The sequence below is a fragment of the Heterodontus francisci genome, chromosome 24 (assembly GCF_036365525.1).
Source record: "Heterodontus francisci isolate sHetFra1 chromosome 24, sHetFra1.hap1, whole genome shotgun sequence".
Lineage (NCBI taxonomy): Eukaryota > Metazoa > Chordata > Chondrichthyes > Heterodontiformes > Heterodontidae > Heterodontus > Heterodontus francisci.
Genome location: NC_090394.1, coordinates 73,167,353 through 73,189,360, shown reverse-complemented (window position 1 = coordinate 73,189,360; position 22,008 = coordinate 73,167,353). Strand labels below are relative to the sequence as shown.

The 22,008-nt window shown below is 42.4% G+C and overlaps 1 protein-coding gene across 3 annotated transcripts in view; it reads left to right on the top strand.

Annotated features, from left to right (window-relative positions):
* trrap (transformation/transcription domain-associated protein) overlaps positions 1 to 22,008 on the top strand; it is a 218,468-nt gene that overhangs the window by 90,006 nt on the left and 106,454 nt on the right. For all 3 annotated transcript variants that reach the window (XM_068056569.1, XM_068056568.1, XM_068056567.1), the window contains 6 exons: positions 3,376 to 3,534; positions 5,193 to 5,318; positions 7,465 to 7,575; positions 11,510 to 11,656; positions 16,824 to 17,037; positions 17,132 to 17,257. In XM_068056569.1, coding sequence (XP_067912670.1) covers positions 3,376 to 3,534; positions 5,193 to 5,318; positions 7,465 to 7,575; positions 11,510 to 11,656; positions 16,824 to 17,037; positions 17,132 to 17,257 — 883 coding nt within the window. The remainder of the gene's footprint in view (positions 1 to 3,375; positions 3,535 to 5,192; positions 5,319 to 7,464; positions 7,576 to 11,509; positions 11,657 to 16,823; positions 17,038 to 17,131; positions 17,258 to 22,008) is intronic.

Genomic DNA, 22,008 nt, shown 5'->3' with positions numbered 1-22,008 from the left:
CATCTGGCTGCACTGTGCAGGTGTCGGCACCATTTTTAAAGGCTTCAGACCCTTCACTTTCACTTGCATCTTTAAAGGTGCCATTTCAATAGAAAGTGCATAAAATTGTAAAATATTTTTGATTACTGTCTTCCCTCCCCCCGCCCCACCCTCCACAGAGTTTACATTCCATAAATTTACATTTGCATCCCCAAAAACCACTTTGGAAAATGCCGACCTTTAATCCCACACCTTCAGAACCTTTGCCCCTCAACCCCTTCCCATCAGCCCACAACCAATAAAAAAAAAACTTTCCCTGCTCGCCACCTGCCTTGCCCTGGTAATTTCGCTTCTCCCCCCTCCCCACCAGCGTCTTGCCTCGGAACTCTGTACGGAGTTCCGAAGGCGTGCAAGTTGCAGCCGTAATATCGCGACGGCCGCCGGGACAATTTACTTGGATTTTACCATTTAAACAAAAGCCCGGCCGCCAAGTGGCGGGGAGGCAGCACCAAGGCCTCGCCATTGCCAGTAAATGCGGCAGGGCCTTCTCTGCGTCGGGGGTCGTGGCGGGCCGCTCCCGCAAGTATATTACGGTCCCCCCCACTGCCATGACCCCCGGTAAAATTCAGCCCATGGTTCCCAAAGCTTTCCATCACTTGGTTTTTCTTGTTTCTGGGTTGTTGTAGTCTAGTTGATAGAGATTCATTTCTATGATTAGTCAACAATTCCATTATCCTTGTATCATGCAATTACCAGGAGGGTCAAAGGCAAACAAGATGGTCTTTTTTTTAAATCATCGATTCCTCTGTGCCTAAGCAGGAGGAGTATTCTCATCCTCGTTTATATGTCAATTCTGCTGGCTGCTCTCGGGTAGAAAGGCAAGCTGCTCTCTGCAGTTATCTATTATTGTTTGAAGGAAACAGGATAGATGTGCAATCAGAAGCAGATCTCAAAACCCGAAGGAAAGGTCAGGGAAGAGGAGCAAAAGTAGCATTGCAAAAACGTTCCGTGCCACAGGAAGGGTGGTAGATTCCTTCCTAAACTCGCCATTTGAAAGAACTAGATATTCTGTGGTCTTTTTGTAGCTTGAATCTGATATCTCGCAAAAAGCTGGTGTCATTTTGCACCATCACTCTGACATTGCAAGAAATGAAGCAGTCCCAGCAGAGGTTAAAATAGAGAGGGAAAAAAACTGATGCGAAATACATCTGGCTCGGCTGCAAAAGCAAGATTTCAGTTTTGGGATTAACCCTCTTGCACTTTTTAAAAATTCGTTTGGGGGATGTGGGCGTCGCTGGCTAGGCCAGCATTTATTGCCCATGAGAAGGTGGTGAGCTGCCTTCTTGAACCGCTGCAGTCCTTAGGGTGTAGGTACACCCACAGTGCTGTTAGGAAGGGAGTTCCAAGATTTTGACCCAGCGACTGTGAAGGAACGGTGGCATAGTTCCAAGTCAGGATGGTGTGTGGCTTAGAGGGGAACTTGCAGGGAGTGGTGTTCCCATGCATCTGCTGCCCTTGTCCTTCTAGGTGGTAGAGGTTGCGGGTTTGGAAGGTGCAGTCGAAGGAACCTTTGGTGAGTTGCTGCAGTGCATCTTGTAGATGGTACACACTGCTGCCACTGTGCGTCAGTGGTGGAGGGAGTGAATGTTTGTGGATGGGGTACCAATCAAGCAGGCTGCTTTGTCCTGGATGGTGTCAAGCTTCTTGAGTGTTGTTGGAGCTGGACCCATCTAGGCAAGTGGAGAGTATTCCATCACACTGTTGATTTGTGCCTTATAGATGATGGACAGGCATTGGGGCGACAAGAAGTGGGTTACTCACTGCAGCATTCCCAGTTTCTGACCTGCTCTAGTAACCACAGCATTTATGTGGCTGGTCCAGTTCAGTTTCTGGTCAATGGTGACCCTCTGAATGTTGATAGTGGGGTATTTAGCGATGGTAATGCCATTGAACATCAAGGAGAGATGGTTAGATTCTCTTTTGTTTGAGGTGGTCATTGCCTGGCACTAGAGTGGCATGAATGTTACTTGTCACTTATGCCCAAGCCTGGATGTTGTCCAGGTCTTGCTGCATATGGACATGGGCTGCTTTCAGTATCTGAGGAGTCGTGAATGGTGCTGAACATTGTGCAATCATCAGTGAACATCCCAACTTCTGATCTTATGATGGAGGGAAGGGCATTGATGAAGCAGCAGAAGATGGTTGGGCCTAGAACACTACCTTGAGGAACTCCTACTGATAATGGCCCACAGAGACTCATGGTTGGCCACTTTTGAGTTGCTAGATCTGTTAGAAATCTATCCCATTTAGTACAGTGGTAGTGCTACCCAACACGATGGTGGGTACCCTCAGTGTGAAGACGGGACTTTGTCTCCACAAGGGCTGTGCGGTGGTCACACCAATACTATCATAGATGCATCTATGGCAGGCAGATTGGTGAGGACGAGGCCAAGTATATTTTTCCCTCTTGTTGGTTCCCTCACCACCTGCCGCCGACCCTGTCTAGCAGCTATGTCCTTTAGGACTTGGCCAGCTCCGACAGTAGTGGTGCTACCGAGCTGCTCTTGGTGATGGACATTGAAGTCCCCCACCCAGAGTACACTTTGTGCCCTTGCTTCAATTGGTGTTCAACAGGGAGAAGCACTGATTCACCAGCCGAAGGAGTGGAGGTAGGTGGTAATCAGCAGGGGGTTTCCTTGCCAATGTTTGACCTGATGCTATGAGACTTCACGGGATCCAGAGTCAATGTTGAGGACGCCCAGGGCAGCTCCCTCCTGACTGTATACCACTGTGCTGCCACCTCTGCTGGGCCTGTCTGCCGGTAGGACAGGGCATACCTGGGGATGGTGCTGGAGGTGTCTGGGATATTGTCTGTAAGGTATGATTCCGTGAGTATGACTGTGTCAGGCTGTTGCTTGACTTGTCTGTGGGACAGTTCTCCCAATTTTGGCACAAGCGCCCAGATATTAGTAAGGAGAACTTTGCAGGGTTGACAGGGCTGGGTTTGCCTTTGTAGTTTCTGGTGCCTCGGTCAATGCCGGGTGGTCTGTCCAGTTTCATTTCTTCATGGTTTATGCCATCATTTGAACCCATTAGTTTGATTCCCATTCCTAATTGTACTGTGACCTGTCTGGTATCCTTAATATAAAAGAGGATCTGACAGAATTATGCCTTTGATCAGGAGAGAAAAAAAATGTGAATGATAATTACCAGAAGTTGTGGTACGTGAATTGCAACAATTCATGTCTGCCCATCTGCAGAGGTGTGTTCCAGTATACAGTATTTTATACAGGTGCATGTTCGGATCCTTTTTTTGTATATTGTTAGTTTCACATTAAATAAAAGGAAGTGTGTTGAATATTCTGTAATAGCATTGGGAATAATGTTTCTTTTTAGGTATACTTCCCGGTGCGACATCACCTTGTGCAACACATGGTTAGTGCTATGCAGCGACTAGGCTTCACGCCTAGTGTTACCATTGAACAGAGGAAGTTAGCTGTGGATCTGGCTGAAGTTGTCATTAAGTGGGAGCTGCAGAGAATCAAAGACCAGCAGGTAAAATAGTATATTTAGAAGGTAACTATGTCCCACCTTTTAAAAGCATGACAACTAGACATTTTAACATGGAATTCAAGGTTTGGGTACAGACAAAAGTCCAAGGTATTAAATTTTTTTGCTTTAAGTGAGGAGCACGTTTGTGTAAATTGGGCTTTGTAAAGCTAGATTCCAACAATGCAGCACTGTTTCCTTCTAAATTGCCAGAGAGTTAAAAATACTTCCAAGGATTCCTTGTTGAATCTGAGTAAGGAGGCTAACCGTTTTAGCATTGAGCAGTTGAATGTTTTTTGAAATTGGCTGCTTTAGATCTGAATTCTGATGTTCAGAGTTGTGTGTTTGTTTGCATATAAATTCACTGAATGTTATCCTTATAAATGAAGGACTCTACCAGCATCCATCCAGATTACAGTTGGATTTAACTCTGTGTGTCCAGGTATAGTTTGGACATTGTAAAAATTGGTTCCTTTTTTTATTACCAGAATTATTTTTGTTAGGGGGGGGTCTTCACCTGGGACTGAAATCTGGATTTATTGTATCTGGTTTCATTTTTTATTTAATTCTTCAATGGGGGTCTGGTATCTGTTAGCTCTGAGCTATAATTCTACAGGATAATGCATCTTTTTTAGCCCAGTGGTTTGAAGGGTCAGTTAACGATGCTGGGGAGGAGGAATTATTTACAATCTGAAACATTTCTTGGTATCATTAAAGATAGTAGTCCCATAGTTGTGTAAGCCTTGGCATTCTCGCCTTTGAGTCAGAATGTTGTGAGTTCAAGGCCCACTGCCAATTCTTGAACTGAAGTTGGCTGACACTGCAGTGCAACACTGAGGCAGTGCTGCACTGTTGGAGGTGCCATCTTTCAAATGCGTCATTACACTGAGGCCCCTCCCCCCCCCCCCCCCCCCCCCCCCCTCCCATGATTCCAAGGAACTATTCAAAGCAGAGCAGGGGAGTTCTCACCGGTATTCTGGCCAATAGTTATCCCTTAACCAACTGATTTATCTTGTCATTTATCACTTTGTTGTTTATGGAATCTTGCTGTGTGTAAATTGGCTGCTGCATTTTCTACAACAGTGACTACAGTTCAAAAATATCTCATTGTCTGTGTCACGTTATGAGGTCGTGAAAGGTGCTGTATGAATGGAAGTCTGTCTTTCTTACTGTGACACCTGGCATGTAGCCAGACAGTTTATAGAGAAAAAGGTGCATGCAGTTGTGTGAAGATACGGATGGCTAAATGTCATCCAGCGTGGACACGATGGACCGACTGGCCTCCTTCTATGCTGTAAATTTCTATGATATGGGATCCACTCCGTGATGGGTATTGCTGAACCTGAGAGTGTATTGAGCACAAAATAAGGCCGATTTGTACAAATTGGATGTTTTATTACATTATAGGTGCTATATAAATAAATTGTTTAATATGCAGCTCAACTGACCTCATAGGAACCAAAAGAAGAAAAGGAAGCAAAACTCCTTTAATGTGTACATCTAGATTACTGAAATGAGATGTATGTCTAACGTAAATGTGTTTTTTGTTTTGGTTTATTCTTTTCGTACATGGCAATGAAATATGTGACCTGTCGACTTTTAGATATTGAAATCATTTTTTTTCCCCCCCCCCGTATGCTGTTTTTAAAAAAAAAAAAATGTAGCCAGATTCCGATCCTGATGCAAATGGCAGCGGTGAGGGAACCAGTGCAACCAATGGTAATGTCAGACGAGGTTTGTCAGTGGATTCCGCTCAGGATGTGAAACGCTTCAGAACAAACGCTGGAACTGTGAGTGCAATCCAGAAATGGACAGTACAATGGTTTCAGAACAGTTGTGCATTTTCTTAATTTTTTTTTTGAACCTTGGATTTTTTTGGCAAGTAAATCTTTCATTTGTTTGAGTCTGTAAAGGATCAGTAAATTGGGCTGTGTATTTGACATTTTGATCATCTCATTAGGGAAGTTATATAAATGAAGTTCTAGATGTGGTTAAATTAATTCTGGCACTACATCATTTGTACTATGGTTCAAATTGCGTTAAAATCCATTTCATGCATTAGTCTGGCTGGGAAATTTAAATATAGTTGAATACTGTATTTCCAGTGAATGTAGTAATACTGTTAATTACTGTAAATGAGCTGTCTAGTCAATAGATTAAAACTTGTTTGTGACTTTGAGATACAAATATTTGAGTTCATTAGTTTGAGAAGTATGTTGTGCGTTATGCAGTGCAAAAAAGCTATTAAGAGCAGCAGTGTCTGAAGTTCAAAGTAGATAATTAGCTGCTTTACCTTGAGCACAGTGTTGAATTGTGAACTAGTTCTTGCAGTTGATCTGTCATGTTCTCACATAATTGAACTATTATAAATCTGGCAACACAGCCTGGATATTAACATATAGCATTTCATGCTTTCACATAGTTGGTACTTAGCCAAACCTGGCTCCACTTTGTGTTGCTCGTCTGATGGAATGAATTTGGTATATCTGTGTTGTTAGAGTGGTTGTAGTGTTAAAGTCATTGATTGAAAATAATGTGGTCCAATAGGAGACCATCTTCTGATCTAAGCTGCACAAATGGTCATATTTAGTTTTTAATTCTAATGTTTCTTCATTTCTGGGGCAAAAAAAACTTAGCTGGCAAAACTGGAAATGCCACAAATCCAGGAATATGCCCCGATTCAGTCATGAGCAGCAGTAGGCATCCTCTACATCTTTGTATTACTTAATGTATTTTATTCATCCTGACACTTATATTTTTTTCAAATTAGAAATTGCATCCATTTTTCATACAGTGTAATAATTTCTGTATTGCAGAAGGTTTCCTTAATATATGTTAAACTCTAAAGAATACGACCGTTCCCTTTTTATTCTTGGCTGATGCGATAGTTTTATTAGTTAATTGCTTTGCACACGTTAATGTTAAACAGACACTAAAATATTAAACAGAAAATGCTGGAAATACTCAGCAGGTCTGTGGAGAGAAAAACAGTTAACATTTCAGGACTGTGACCTTTCATCAGAACTGTTAATTGGATTTTTTTTTAAACTGCAAGGGGAGGAAGAAAAAAAGAAATATTTATTAGGAACTCCCAGCCAGCCTTTTCTTGTTTGCCTATTTAGAAAGTGGATTTTAAACCTCATCTCCGCTGGAAGCATCCAGTAAAAAGCAAGTTTGAAATAGGGGATGCTTTCACATAACTACAAAATTGCTCCTTGCCGGTTGGACTCCAGCATAAAGCTCTGGTCATAGCTTTCTTACAGCTGGCATTCAGAGAAGGTCTAAGATGAGCCCTCACGATGTGGAAAATGACCCAATTCTCCCTTCTGGTACTATGGAAATTATCTCCCATTGTTGAGAGAACTGCGAATGTTTTTGAATCTTAAGTAATTTTGTAATCTTCTGAAGCCAAATCTGGCTACTGATGGAGAGACTAAACATCATAGTGTACTTTATACTGGAAAAGATTGCCTTGAGCTAAAGTAGTCAGTTCCCTCATACTCCTTTAATTTAAAAGCAAAATACTGCGGATGCTGGAAATCTGAAATAAAAACAAGAAATGCTGGAAATACTCAGCAGGTCTGGCAGCATCTGTGGAGAGAGAAGCAGAGTTAGCGTTTCAGATCAGTGACCCTTCAGAACTCATACTCCTTCCTTCCTGATACATTAGAATGCGTGTTGGCCTAATAAGTTGTAAAGTAGTTAGTCGGTTAGAATGCTTCTGAAGCAAAAGCATTTTTGGAGACACTGTTCCGGCTCATTACATCCATGGAACCAGGTTTACTCTGCACATAAAATGTATAACTTTTGAAAAATTGTTGCTGCGTAGTGATTCAATTTTAAATAAAATTGGTGCCTGGATTTGGTCTCGAAGCAGTTCATCTTCTGTTTAGTTGCGACAGTAGCCTCACTTAAATGTTTTTTTTAAACCAACAGGTGTTTGGGCGTAGCCAGTCCTTAACAGGGGCTGATCATCTGCTTTCTAAACCCATTGATAAGCAACACACTGATACCGTAGTGAATTTCCTCATCAGAATAGCTTGTCAGGTAAAGGTCATACTACTTTGTCATGTCCAAGAATAACTGCAGGCAATGAACTTTAATGGCATTGAGATTCGATTTGAATTTTCAACACTGATGCAGCATTTGAGACATTTGTTACATTGAGGAGATTCTTTTGTTCTGTTATTGCTTTATCCCAATTCTTTCCCTACCCTCTGCCATTTATTTAGGAATATTTTAGAACTACTACTTGTTTCAGAGCACCCTTGTCTTTGCATCAGAAGGTCATGGATTCAAGACCACACAAGAGACCTGAGCAATAACCTAGGCTGAAACTCCAGTGCAGTACTGAGGGAGTGCTGCACTGTCGGTGGTGCAGTCTTTTAGATATGTTAAACCGAGGCCTATCTGTTCTCTCATTTGGATGTAAAGGTTCCCGTGGTACCATTTCGTAGATGAACAGTGTCCTGGACAGTGGTTATCCCTTAATCAACATCACTAAAACATCACAGGCCATTTTCACATTTGTGGGAGCTTGCTGTTAGCAAATTGGCTGCTGTGTTTCCCTACATTACAACAGTTACACTTCAAAAGTACTTCATTGGCTGTAAAACACTTGAGGACGATTTAAGGTCATGAAAGGTGCTGCATAAATGCAAGGCTTTCTTTATCAAGGGCTCAAATTCTGGGCAGACACTTCAGTGCAGCAGTGAGGGACTGCTGCACAGTCAGAGTATCGTCCTTTGAATAATACATTAAGCCTCAGTTCTGTCTGGCCGTTGCTGTGATTTAGGGAGGACTCTACTATTAGAAGAGCAGCAGAGCTGCTTCTTGATCTCCCCTTCTCTCAATCAGAAAGCACAGAGAAAAAAAGCCATATTAGCTGCTGAATCATCCTAATGCTGTTTGTGAGATCGTGCTGTGAGCAGACACTAGTAGCAGACACTACACTTTAAAGTAATTCATTGTGCATATATAGCATTTGTGAGAGACGTGATAGATATACTATAAATGCATTGCTTTATGACTCCCTCTTTTCTGTAGAGGTGTAGAAAAATATATGTTGTGATATCTGCTTGTCACTTTTAATAACTTGGTAATACATTGCCAGATTTTAGTTACAATTTCTCTCAGATGGTGCTCTTCTAGAAAATCGGTATAGCTGTCCACTTCTCTGGTTACACGTCTGTCAGAAATCTTGTTGGCTCAGGACCAAATCATATGTCAAACTTAACGAGGGACTTTCACTCCTCTTTACCCCTTTGAGGCAATGCATTGGACTGTGCGTCATCAACAATGCTTTACCTATAATGTGAGCTTCTCATAGAATCTATTGTCGTAGCCCCACTCCAGGACCTGATCACAAATTCTAGACTGTCACTCCACTGCAGTACTGAGGGAGCACTGCACTGCCAGAGGTGCCGTCTGTTGGATGAAGAGTTAAGCTGAGGCCCCGTCTGTGCTCTCAGACAGACATAAAAGATCCAATGACCACTATTTCAAAGTAAAGCAGAGGAGTTCTCCCCAGTGTCTGGACCAATATTTACCCCTGAATTAACAGCACTGAAAATAACAGATAATCTGGTTATTATCACTGCAGTTTGTGGGAACTTGCTGTGTGTAAGTTGGCTATCACATTTCCTACATTACAGCAGTGGCTGCACTTCAAAAATGCTTCATTGGCTGGAAAGCGCTTTGGGACAACCTGCGGTCATGAAAGGTGCTGCGTAAAGTGCAAGTTCTTTCAGAGTTAATGCAGTACGAAAATTGTGTAATAGCATCAGTTTGGGAGCCTTAGCTGCACCAAGACCCACCTAAGGTGCTGGTTGATTGGTGCTGTGGTACTGGCTCAACTCTAGGATGGAAGTAGAACTGACCCAAGCAGACTTCAAGATGTCATGTTGTGTCAGTACAACTTCCACACTACAGTTGACATCATCCATGTGGAAGAGGCATTTTTAAGTTTCCGTGGGAGCCTTGAGTGCTTGGTATCTTGCTGTGGCGTTGACCTGCCCAGCAGGAGTGCAGTGGTTTACTGCACTTCACTGTCCAGCCTGCTAATATAACCAAGGGCATTACTCACCATCTGGAAAACTCCAAACTGTTTTTGGTTCTCACTAGCTTTGTTTGAGGATCCTCATTAATCAGACTGTTGATTTCTTAAGACATGAGATGAGGCAAACTAGAAACACCTAATTTTTGACAAATTAGACTTAATTGAACTTTAACCAAGTTTGCATCTTGTTCATAGTAGCCAATGGAAGTTCGAATTGTCTCAAAGGTGAAATGTTTATCGTAAGGTTTAGCATTTTCTGTACCTTATTGCTGGAATCCTTCTGTTAATTTGACTGATGCAGAATTTGTGACCTAAATTATTTTTCTCTTAATTTATTAATTGCTTTTCTGCTGCTACTTAATAGGAATTTAAAAAAAACTATATGCAAATGCCCCACATAAAACTTGCTTAAAAAACTAAACATATATTGATGTGGATCTGTCCAACATTATTAACAATGCAGCCCCTCTGGTCAGTTCCATCTTCCCTTTAAACTTTACCCAGAAACATTTGGTTAAGTTTGACTCATTCAGAGAATACGCAAAGCTAGAACAGGCCATCCATTTAAAAGTATCACGTAGCCACTAAAATAGCATGATTGTCTTGCAAAATATTCTCTGCTCCCTGGCCCCCCCCCCCCCAACTTTCTCCTCCCCCCCCCCCAACTTTCTCCTCCCCCCCCCCCCAACTTTCTCCTCCCCCCCCCCCAACTTTCTCCTCCCCCCCCCCCCAACTTTCTCCTCCCCCCCCCCCCCAACTTTCTCCTCCCCCCCCCCCCAACTTTCTCCTCCCCCCCCCCCCCCCAACTTTCTCCTCCCCCCCCCCCCACGACTTTCTCCACCCCCCCCCCACGACTTTCTCCACCCCCCCCCCACGACTTTCTCCACCCCCCCCCCCACGACTTTCTCCACCCCCCCCCCCCACGACTTTCTCCCCCCCCCCCCCCCCCCAAACGACTTTCTCTTTCCCCCCCCCTCCCCCCCACTAACGCTCCTAAAGCCGATTGTCACTTCATCAAATTCAGATCCTTTTGCGAGGATGTTAACATTCCAATGCAACTTATTGCGAATTTAAAAACAGCAAATGCACACCAGGTCCATTGTCATTTGCAGGGAGAATAGATGAGTTAATGTTTCTGGGACAAGACCCTTTAGAAGAACTGAAATAGGAAGGCTGGTGGGCTCCTTATAGATAAAGGAATGAAGAACTTAACTTTATCGAGCACCATCTCAAGTGTTTCAAAGTGTCTCAAAGCACGTGATGTAGAATGAATTACTATATGCAGTTACATTTTTGTGAGCAAACACGGCAGCCATTGTGCCCATAGCAGAATGACCAGAACATCTGTTTTTACTGGTGTTGGTTGAGGGAGGAAAGTTGACCAGGGCATGGAGGGAACTCCCTGCTCTTTTCATAGTGTCACAAGACCTTTAAAACCTACCACAACAGTTATATGAAGTAGCAACTTAATGTCTCATCTGGAAATTGGCACACTCCCCAGCTTTGCGCTGAAATGTCAGTATATATTATTTGCTCAGATCTCAAGAGTGGGATTTGAAGTCACAGCCTTGTGACTTGGAGGTGAAAGTGCTGGATAGCTAAGACAACCTGACCAAACAAAGAGGAGGTCACATGTATTCTGTTTAGCTTTCAGTTTTCAGCAAGTACATTTAAAAACAATTCTCCATTATTATTTGGATTGATCTTTGAATGCTTTCTGTAGCTTATCCTTGCTGTTAGAGTACTTTGGATTCATCTCGGCAATGAAATAATTGTAAGCATTTCCTCATTTTTTTAATGTATGATGGAAATCTCTTATGATGCAGTAACAAAGCAAATATTTAAATTGGTCCCAGTGACATTGTCGTCTGAGACAGTTACCGCTTTCAGCCTTGTATAATATATGTGGCAATTGAATCCCAGGTGAACGACTCCTCAAACACAGCGGGTTCGCCAGGAGAAATGTTGTCCAGGCGCTGTGTTAGCCTTCTGAAGATGGCTCTTCGTCCTGATATGTGGCCAAAAGCTGAGCTGAAACTCCAGTGGTTTGACAAGTTGCTAATGACAGTGGTATGATTTTTCAAGTAGTTTTCATTTTAACGAGCTGTATAATGTACTATTCACATGCTTAGTTGGTGTACCTTCCAGCCTGGACCTGTTCCAGCTTCCTTCTTGACTGGTAACTCTGGTATGCAAACATGCAAATAAATCTCCCAGCTTTCACTCCTCACGCTGTGAGGGCAGACCCTTCGGGAACCATGAGGCTGATGCAGGCTAATGTCTGATGCGTGGGGAAATTAAATTTTGCAGTGCACAAAGAAAATAGCTAAAGGGGCATTCTTCACTGAAGTGTATAAGAATATTAAACGTTACAAATAAAGTAAACCCAGATTATTACTTCAAAGACTATCGAGAAAGGAGGACATAAATGAAATGGAAATGAGTGAAAGGTAAATTCAGAGCAGGTAACAGGAAAAACTTTGCTCAGACTTGCAATGTTTTGGTCACCACACTTTAGGAAGGATGTGAGGGCTCTTGAGAAGGTGCAGAGGAGATTTACCATAAGTGTTCCTAGGATGAGGGGTTTTAGCCACAAGGTTAGGGTGAAGAAGCTGGGGTTGTCCTCTTTTGAGCAAATGAGATTGAAGGGGGATTTGATAGAGATGTACATGATGACTAAGGTAGAGAAAGAAAAGCTGTTCCCATTTGCTAATGGTACAAGCACTAGGGGGTACAGACTTAAGGTTTTGGACAAGAGAGGCAGGGGGGATGTGAGGAAGAGCCTTTTTACACAACAAGTGGTAATGACCTGGAACACTCTGCTTATAAGGATGATGGAAGCAGAAACAATGAATGATTTCAAAAGGAAACTGGATGGGCACTTGAGGGTGATAAACATGCAGAGCTACAGGGATAGAACAGAGGAATGGGACTGACTGGATTGCTCTAGAGAACCGGCATGGACTCGATGGGCTGAATGATCTCCCTCTATGCCTTAATGACTCTTGAGACTGGGATTATTAAAATACATTTCGGTAGTACAATGGGAGAGTTAATGGGATTTGAGGGAAACGATCATTTCTCACCCTTGACTTTTCACTCAGACTGATTGGGGGGGGGAAAAAATAAGAATATGAAAGGCTTCAATGAAGTTTGTTTTCTGTTTTTTTGGGGAACTGTCAATTTTTCACTGTCTTCATACAGAACTAGGTATAGTCTGCAGGTTTTTACAAGGCAATAACAAGTCTGTGGGGCTGAAGTGACATAAACCACAATAGGAAAGAGTAAGTGATTTATCAGCATAATTTCTACTGTTTAAGGTGTCCAGCTGCCTTGGAACATACTGCAATGTGTGTTCTTTGGTTTAATGTTAGACCAGCTTAGTGCAATATTGCCTTTGTTTATGATTTTATATATTTTTTTGACCTGTGGGGGTGTTGTGTCTGACGACGATGGATTTACTAGCTCTTGCAATTGAATTATGTGACTTGAACTAAAGTGACACCGCACCACCTGATTTGAACCTTGATTCTGGGATTAACTTCACTGAATGTTACATTGCTTGTGTGTATATGTGTGTGTATAGCTTCAAGCACTGTAATATATGAAAGTCTATGGAAAGATTAGCTTAACTTCAGTAATTAAAAAAAAAAAGTCTTGTCAATGCACTTTTCTCGTTTAAAAATAAACTCGATTTATCAAAAAAAAAGTCAAATCGGGACAAACCAAAGGCCCTGTTTATCACTACCTTGTCACCTCAATACCTTCAAAAATGCTAGACATTATTAAGTTATTGCCCACTCATTCAGCTCTCAGTTGCTTTCTGTTTTCTTATTTTGGCGCACTTTTTTTTTAACTTCTCTGTTCGGTTGTTAAGCGTATTCTTTGGCCGGCTTGATGGCCAACCAGTGTGCAGCCCTCTCCTAATGCTGCTGTTGAAGCAGTTTGAGGGGCTCTGTGCAAGCAAACCAGGTTATTTGAATATTTTCGCGAATCGGAGGCCACAGATGTAAAGTCATTGGCAAGAGATCCAAAGGCGACAGGCGAATAAACTTTTTTACGCAGTGATCAGGTTAAGATCGGGAATGTACTGCTTGAAAGGTGGTGGAGGCAGATTCAGTCATGCCTTTCAAAAGGGGACAGGATAAGCACCTGAAGGGAAAAGAATTGTAGGGAAATGGCAGCATACTGGGATTGTTCTTGCAGAGAGCAGAATTGGGCTGGATTGGCTGATTGGCCTCCTGTGATGTAACCATTCTATAATATTTACATTTTCCTCTCTTTCCTGTGTGAAAACACTGGCCTTCATGCAATAAATCAGTCAACTAGGTCGAGATTGGGAATTCACTGTGTGGGAATAGGTGCAGCCCTGTATGCTACAGTATGTTAACATACCAAACCACTTGCTTATCCTAAAGCAAGCTGGAAATTTCACTCCTGTACCAGCGTGGCAGGGAAAAACATTGAACAATGGCCAAGGTGCATATTTTAAGTGGTTTTCTCTGTGACATTGTGGTGTGAATGTGAGATTCTCTTAGATCCTGTGATACAAACCAAGATCCATTCAGAGAACGATATTCATGTTTTACTAAGGAAAACGAGACTTCAACGGGAAAAAGCATACTGTGGATTTGTTGCAATTTTTATAACCCCAAAGTTATCCTTTTGATTCAGCTTTTTTGAATTCAAGCATGAAGTAAAAGCATTATATAGCGAATTTTCAAAACGGTTTCAGCCCAATTTGAAATTCAAAGTTGTCCTGCTTGAATGAGTGCAGTAATTGAGAGGTGTGCTACTTAGTGCAAAAACCCATTTTTATGCAGAATGTGTACTTGCACATTCCTAAGATGGGGAAGTCTTTAATCTTGCTGGACATTTGGTGTCATATAGTTGATATTCAGTGAGGTATAATTACATAGCGCAGTTGAGTTTCCATATGAGCTACTCGCGCAGCTCACACAGAAACTCAACTACAAAGACTCATGGACTGTCTCTCCCATGCCTGTGACTTGTTCTTCTTGACTATCTTTGGCCTCCTTATCTCGAGAGACAATGGGGGTGTCAGTGGTGTGTGGAGCAGTGCCTGGAGTGGCTATAAAGGCCAATTCTAGAGTGACAGGCTCTTCCACAAGTGCTGCAGAAAAATTTGTTTGTCGGGGCTGTTACACGGTTGACTATAAGCGTCAAGAAAACTGTGGTCACGGGACATGGTGTTGCATATCTGCTCCTGATCTCACTAAATAATGCCCCACTGGAAGTGGTTAGCAAATTCTGCTACCTTAGGTCCATGGTGAAGGACAATCTGTCCCTTGATGTAGAGCTCAATCCATGCATGGGGAAAGCAGCTACCACCTTCGGTCGACTTGCGAAACGCACATGGAATAACACCAAGCTGACCCTTAGGACCAAGCTCAGAGTTTATAAGGTCTGTGTTCTCAGCACCTTGCTGTATGGCTGTGAAACCTGGGCGACTTACAGCTACCAGGAAAAGAAGCTCAATAATTTCCATCTTCGCTGTCTGTGGCACATTATGGATATATCCTGGTAGAACAAAATCACTAATGTGGCAGTTGCCTCAAAGGCAGAGCTCCCAACCGTGTTGGCACTAATCAGACAGAGGTGGCTTTGGGGGATCGAACACGTCCGCAGAATGGAAGATGGTTGCATACCCAAGGATGATCTTATGGTGAGGGGGAGGTGGTGGCGTAGTGGTACTGTCACTGGGCCAGTAATCCAGAGGCCCAGGCTAGTGCTCTGGGAACATGGGTTTGAATCCCACCACGGCAGATGGTGAAATTTGAATTCAATTAATAAATCTGGAATTAAAAAGCTCAGTCTAACGGTGACCATGAAACTATTGTCTGTCGTTTGTTGTAAAAACCCATCTGGTTCACTAACGTCCTTTAGGGAAGGAAATCTGCCATCCTTACCTGGTCTGGCCTACATTTATCTCCAATGTGGTTGACTCTTAAATGCCCTCTGAAATGGCCTAGCAAGCCACTCAGTTCAAGGGCAATTAGGGATGGGCAATAGATGCTGGCCTAGTCAGCGACGCCCACATCCCATGAATGAATTAAAAAAAAGCCGGGGACAGGAGACCAGTGGGGTTGGCCAAAGCTCCGCTTCAAGTATGCTTGACATGAAGGCACTAAATGTCGACTATCGCACTTGGAAGTCATTAGCTGGTGAAACAGGCCCTTCGGCCCACTGAGTCTGTGCCGATCAACAACCACCCATTTGTGCTAATCCTACGTTAATCCCTTATTCCCTACCACATCCCCACCTTCCCTCAATTCTCCTATCACCTACCTACACTAGGGGCAATTTTACAATGGCCAATTTACCTATCAACCTGCAAGTCTTTGGCTGTGGGAGGAAACCGGAGCACCCGGCGGAAGCCCACGTGGTCACAGGGAGAACTTGCAAACTCCGCACAGGCAGTACCCAGAACTGAACCCGGGTCGCTGGAGCTGTGAAGCTGCAGTGCTAACCACTGCGCCGCCCCTAAAGAGGGAAATGGTGACACATTCTGTGGACTGGTGTGCATCACCACCATGACCAGTTTCTACAGTAGCTTGGCAACAGGCACCAACATCAAAAAAAACAACTCATGGGTCAGTTGGTAGCTTCACGTGCTGAACGTGTGGCAGAACCTGCCTCTTGAGGATTGACCTTCACAGCCATCAGCAAAGGTGCACCACGTAAAGACACCCCACTTAAATGGATTGTTGTTGCATGCCCATCTTTCGCAGATAGAAGGATGCCAACCAAATAATTACATCATTTTTTTCAAACTGTTAAGAAAGCTAAAGGGAGCCAATATCTAGAATTATCGGATAATTTACTGAACATTTCTGAAGAACTCCAGTCCTGTGTTGTATTTACCAAGTTATCTTACTGCCTGCTTTAGAGAAAATCTGATGCATTTTACAGCAGTGATTCTAAGCAGCAAGAGCTGAAAAATTAGCCATTTGTCTTCTGGACCTTTTCTGTTCCATTAATCCCTTTTTATAATGACAAGACTGTGATCAGACTGATTACAATTAGTAGGCGAGACAAAAAACCAGATAACATCACCAACATCATCTGGTAACATCAACCAGCAAATGAAAAGTGCATCGACTGGCTTGAGTTGTGTTGTCATATTATAATTGGTAGTAAAATTGCCCATGTGTATATCTAATAATAATCTCTTTCCCCCCACCCCTGCACCCCAACTTTTGTTTTGTTGACTTAGGAACAACCCAATCAAGCAAACATGGCGAACATCTGTACCGGGCTCGAGGTGTTGAGTTTTCTGTTAACAGTTCTCCAGTCTTCTGCCATTCTTAGCAGCTTCAAGCCATTGCAACGAGGAATAGCGGCATGCATGACCTGTGGCAATAACAAGGTCCTGAGAGCCGTGCACACGCTGCTTTCCCGTTTAATGAGCGTCTTCCCGACTGAGCCGAGTAGGTTACGCAAAGGGAAAAATGCAATTATTAATTTTTTTTTTAGAACTGATGCTTCTGTGTTGTTAATATTGTGCCCTTCAACTTTAAACAGGTACTTCAAGTGTGGCTTCTAAATATGAGGAATTGGAGTGTCTTTACGCCGCAGTGGGGAAAGTGATTTATGAGGGCCTCACAAATTATGAAAAAGCAACAAATGCTAATCCAAATCAATTGTTCGGTAAGTCACTTCAAGCATTCACCTGTCCTGGAATGAGAGTCTAAGTAAATTGGGCCTATCCTCTCTGGAATTTAGAAGAATGAAAGGTGATATCATTGAAACATACAAGATTCTGAAGAGGCTTGAAGGGTAGACACTGAGAGGTTGTTTCCCCTGGCTGGGGAAATCTAGAACATGGGTGCGCAATCTCAGGATAAGGAGTCAATTATTTAGGACTGAGATGAGAAATTTCTTCACTCAGAGGATTGTGAATCTTTGGTATTCTCTGGAGGGTTGTGGGCGCACCATTGTTGATTATATTCAAGGCTGAGATGGATCGATTTTTGGTGTTGGAATCAAGGAATATGGGGAGTGGGCAGGAAAGTGGAGTTGAGTTAGAAGATCAGCCACGATCATATTGAATGTGGAGCAGGCTCGAGGGCCCATATGGTCTACTCCTGCTCCTATTTCTTATGTTATGTCCTTTCTCAACATTAAACTTTCACAAAGATAGGCAGCATTGTAAGTAATGCAGATGGAAACGTAACATTATAAAGAGATGTTGATAGATTAAGTGAATGGGCAAAACCGTGGCAAATGCAAGGTCACCCCCTTTGGATATAAAAAAAGATGCAACGGAATACTTTTTAAATGGTGAAAAATTAGAAACAGTGGTAGTCCAAAGAGACTTGGGGGCCCAGGTACATAGATCATTAAAATGTCATGAACAGGTACAGAAAATAATTAATAAGACTAATGGATGCAGGCCTTTATAGCTGGAGGACGAGAATACAAGAAAGTAGAAGTCATGCTACAGCTGTACAAAGCCTGAATGGATGACACCTGCAGTACTGTGAGCAGTTCTGGGAACCACACCTTAGGAAGGAGATATTAGTCTTGGAGGGAGTGCAGTGCGTCTTTAACAAAATGATACCTGGACTCCAAGAGTTAAATTACAAGGAGATAGTACCCAAATTATTGTTGTATTTCCTGGAATTTAGAAGGTTCAGGGGTGATTTGATCGAAGTTTTCAAGATATTAAGGGAAACAGACAGGATAGATAGAGAGAAACTATTTTCTGCTGTTTGGGGAGTTTAGGACTAAGGGACATAGTCTAAAAATTAAAGCCAGCCCTTTCAGGAGTGAAGTTAGGAAACACTTGTACACACAAAGGGTGGTAGAAATTTTGAACTCTCTTCCACAAATGGTAATTGATCCTAGATTAATAATTTTAAAACTCAGATTGATAGATTTTTGTTAACCAAAGATATTAAGGGATATGGGGCAAAAGTCCATCTCGAGTTCAGTTGCAGATTATTTGTGATCTGATTGAATGGTGGAACAGACGTGAGGGGTTAAATGGGCAACTTCTGTTCCTATATTCCTAAAAAAAAACTTAATGCTTACTCACAAAAGTTGTATCCTGTGCGTTTGAAAGCTTATTGTCATGTTAACATCTGATGATTTTGTCAAATTGCAGACAGCAAACAGGCAGTGATTGCGGAAACGTGATTTGGGACATCTACCTACTTAACCAAGTTGATCTGTTGGGGTGCCATGGCTGTAGCTGTATATCTGCCACCTTTTATATCTGTTTGGCTATGGGGCTTCTCAGTTACTCACGATGTTGTGCCCAAGAAGTTATGCACTGCATTTAGCCAAACATTTCCTGATATGTTTCCCAACATAACGGCTGTATGTATGTTGAGAGCAAGATTCGTGTGTATGGTGATTGAGTTCAAATCAGGACCTGCAAAGCTTTCCCTTTTGGATTAGATACTCTATATCTGGTGTTCATGAAGTTGTTAATAACTGAAAATGCTGAAAGTACAAAGCAATTCTGATGAATGAATTTTCCACCCAGGATGTTAGCTCGTCCTTTCAAATGCTGACCAATGACTTGTGCATTTCCAGCATGTTCCTTTTCTCCGCCCCCCCAATTTCCAGTTTTATTTTGATGATCTCATGATAAGGATAATGCCAGATGCCATTTATCGGGAAATTCCATTTCCTTTGTCCTGCCTGAAGCTCGAGGACACTTAATGAATTGTTTCTCACAGCGTAAAGCCCTGTACTGGACTGAGCACTGCATTATATTTTAAAAACCTTTTAATACAATCTGCATTGTAATATGAAATCATTGCGAACCTCAAACAGATCTAGTCTCTTCCTGACCCCACCAAATTATAATTGTGTTCCTATGCTACAGGAGCTGCCAAGCGGCAAAGAGCTACAGGAGACTGTACAAGAAGCAGCATCACGACCAGGATTATTCCTCCAGTCTAGCATCTCCTTGAGTCACTCTTCAACCATTATCTGTTAAATAAACCCCTTAAGGTTCTCTTTTTTTTTTTTGTTAACTTCCATACCTTCCACTAGTTATTTGTCAATTTTTTCTTATGTTACAGTTTCCACTCATCCCGGTCCATTTCTTTTGTTGATGTTTTTCAACTCATTTTGAACTCTGCCTTTTTTGTAAAATTCTTTCAGCCCATGTCCTATTCTTTGAATCTTTTCCTTTCTTCCCAAAAAAATTATGTTTTTTTTAAATTTATCTAGTAAGGAGCCATAATACTTTAAATTAAACAGGGTATAAAGCTTTTTTACTTCACTCTCTGTATTTGGTGCCTGATCGGATTGAACAATCTAGGTATCTGTTAACCTGTATATTATAAAATTGTAAATAGAGCTGAAGCTGATTTTCTTGTAAGCCTCCTGTGTCAATCAATATACGTCAAGTCATCGTTGTGAAATATTGCTGTAGTGTTGATAATTTGGTAGATTCCTCACTCTGGCACTGAATTAGTTCTGTCAGTAAAGCAGGTGTGGAATTGCACATCAGGTCACAATGCATTCTCCTCTAAATGGCAAATGTCCTTCACTGCTCAACTTAATGATCAGTACCGGCAGATGTAATTTTAGTTTAGGAATTGGCAATTTGCCAGTTGTCAGCTTGTCAAATCCAAGTCTCCCAAGTATGCCAATTAACAAAGCCCATAAGTCTCCAAACTTTTGAGAGCTTTAGAACCCAAGGATATACTAATCGTGAAATGTGCAATGACCATCAACCTGTAAAAGGTAGTGGATAAATGCAGCTGATCGATTTCAGTTTTAACCTGCAGGTTAAACCTTTCACAGTGCATTTAGCACATTTCTGAGAGAGGTAAGAGCATCTGAGCATTTAACATGAAATGCTTTCTAACTATAAAGCGTTTGTGTTATGCTTGAACTCAGCACCACGCTTGATCTTCTTTTGACATTGAGTGCGCAATCAATAAAAATGGAATCAGGAAGGATGTATTGTAGAAGCTTCTTGTTCTCTGGATGTGGCGAGGGCATATTTATTGCGCATCCCACGTTGCCCTGTGAAAGTGGTGAGTCAGTCAAGCATAGAACAGAAGTCGCATGTAGTCCAGACGGCAGGGGAGGGTTATTGGGATGGCAGATTCCCTTCCCTGAAGGACGCTGGTTGACCATGTGCGTTTTTATGCCAGTTGGCAACTTTCGTGGCCATTCTTTTCCTAGTGTTCTCCCACAGATGACCAGACTCGTTGAATTCAGTTTCACGACTTGTCATGGGATTTGAACACTTGACCTCTGGGTTGTTGGTTGAGCACTATAACCACTGCACTACCATGTCATCTGATAGCTGAGTAAATAAAGGCACCAGAAGGTTTGATTCCTAGTCTGTGCAGAGTTGGTTAATCTGAGCCAGTTCATTGATGGGGAGCTAACAACCCTAAAAATCCACTGGCACTATATAAAGAGTGGGAAATCTTTGGGTATCCTAGCCAACATCCCTCCAAAAAAAAAACTCCGTGCACTCGTCATTCATCTTATTCCTATCTGTGGGATCATGCTGTGCTGCTGCTTGGCACTGTCTACTCCAGAAAAGCAGTGACTGCGCTGAAAGGACTTTGTTCATGTGAAGTGTCCTTGAGAGATTTAAAAATGTGGAGGGGCTGTACAAATTCTTCCTGCTCAACTCAAAGACTAATAACAAATCTGAGCATGTCTCAGTCAAGGCTGGGCATAAAATATCCTATAACTAATCATCAGTTCCTCTAGCATTGTATCTGCTGTGGAGATTTGGCTGACCTGTTGATTGCTTTATATTTGTATTGAAGCTGCAGTCTTACAGCTTGCGTTTGTGTTTGTTTAGTACTTGGGTCGCAAGCGTGGATTGCTTACTGTAACTACTGAATTTTCTAAAATCATTCAGCACAGGGGAGGAGGTCATTCAGCGCATAGAATCATAGAACGGTTACAATACACATGGAGGCCATTTGACCCATCGTGTCTGTGCCAGCTCTCTGCAAGAGCAACTAACCTAGTCCCACTCCCCTGCAAATTTTTCCTCTTCAGTTAATTGTCCAATTCTCTCTTGAAAGCCTCGATTGAATCTGCCTCCACCACACTCTCGGGCAGTGCATTCCAGATCCTAACCACTCGCGTTTTAAAAAAAAAAAAAAGTTTTTCCTCATGTCACTGTTGCTTCTTTGCCAGTCACCTTAAATCAGTGTCCTCTGGTTCTCAATCCTTTGGCCAACAGGAACAGTTTCTCCCTGTCTATTCTGTCTGGACCCCTCATGATTATGAATACCTCAGTGAAATCTCCCCTTAATCTTCTCTGAGTGTCCCCTTGAAGGATTTGTCCAATTCCCTTTTGAAAGTTACTATTGAATCTGCTTCCACCACCCTTTCAGGCAGCGCATTCCAGATCCTCACAACTCAGTGCATTAAGTTTTTTGAGAGAGCTCCCCAATTAGTCG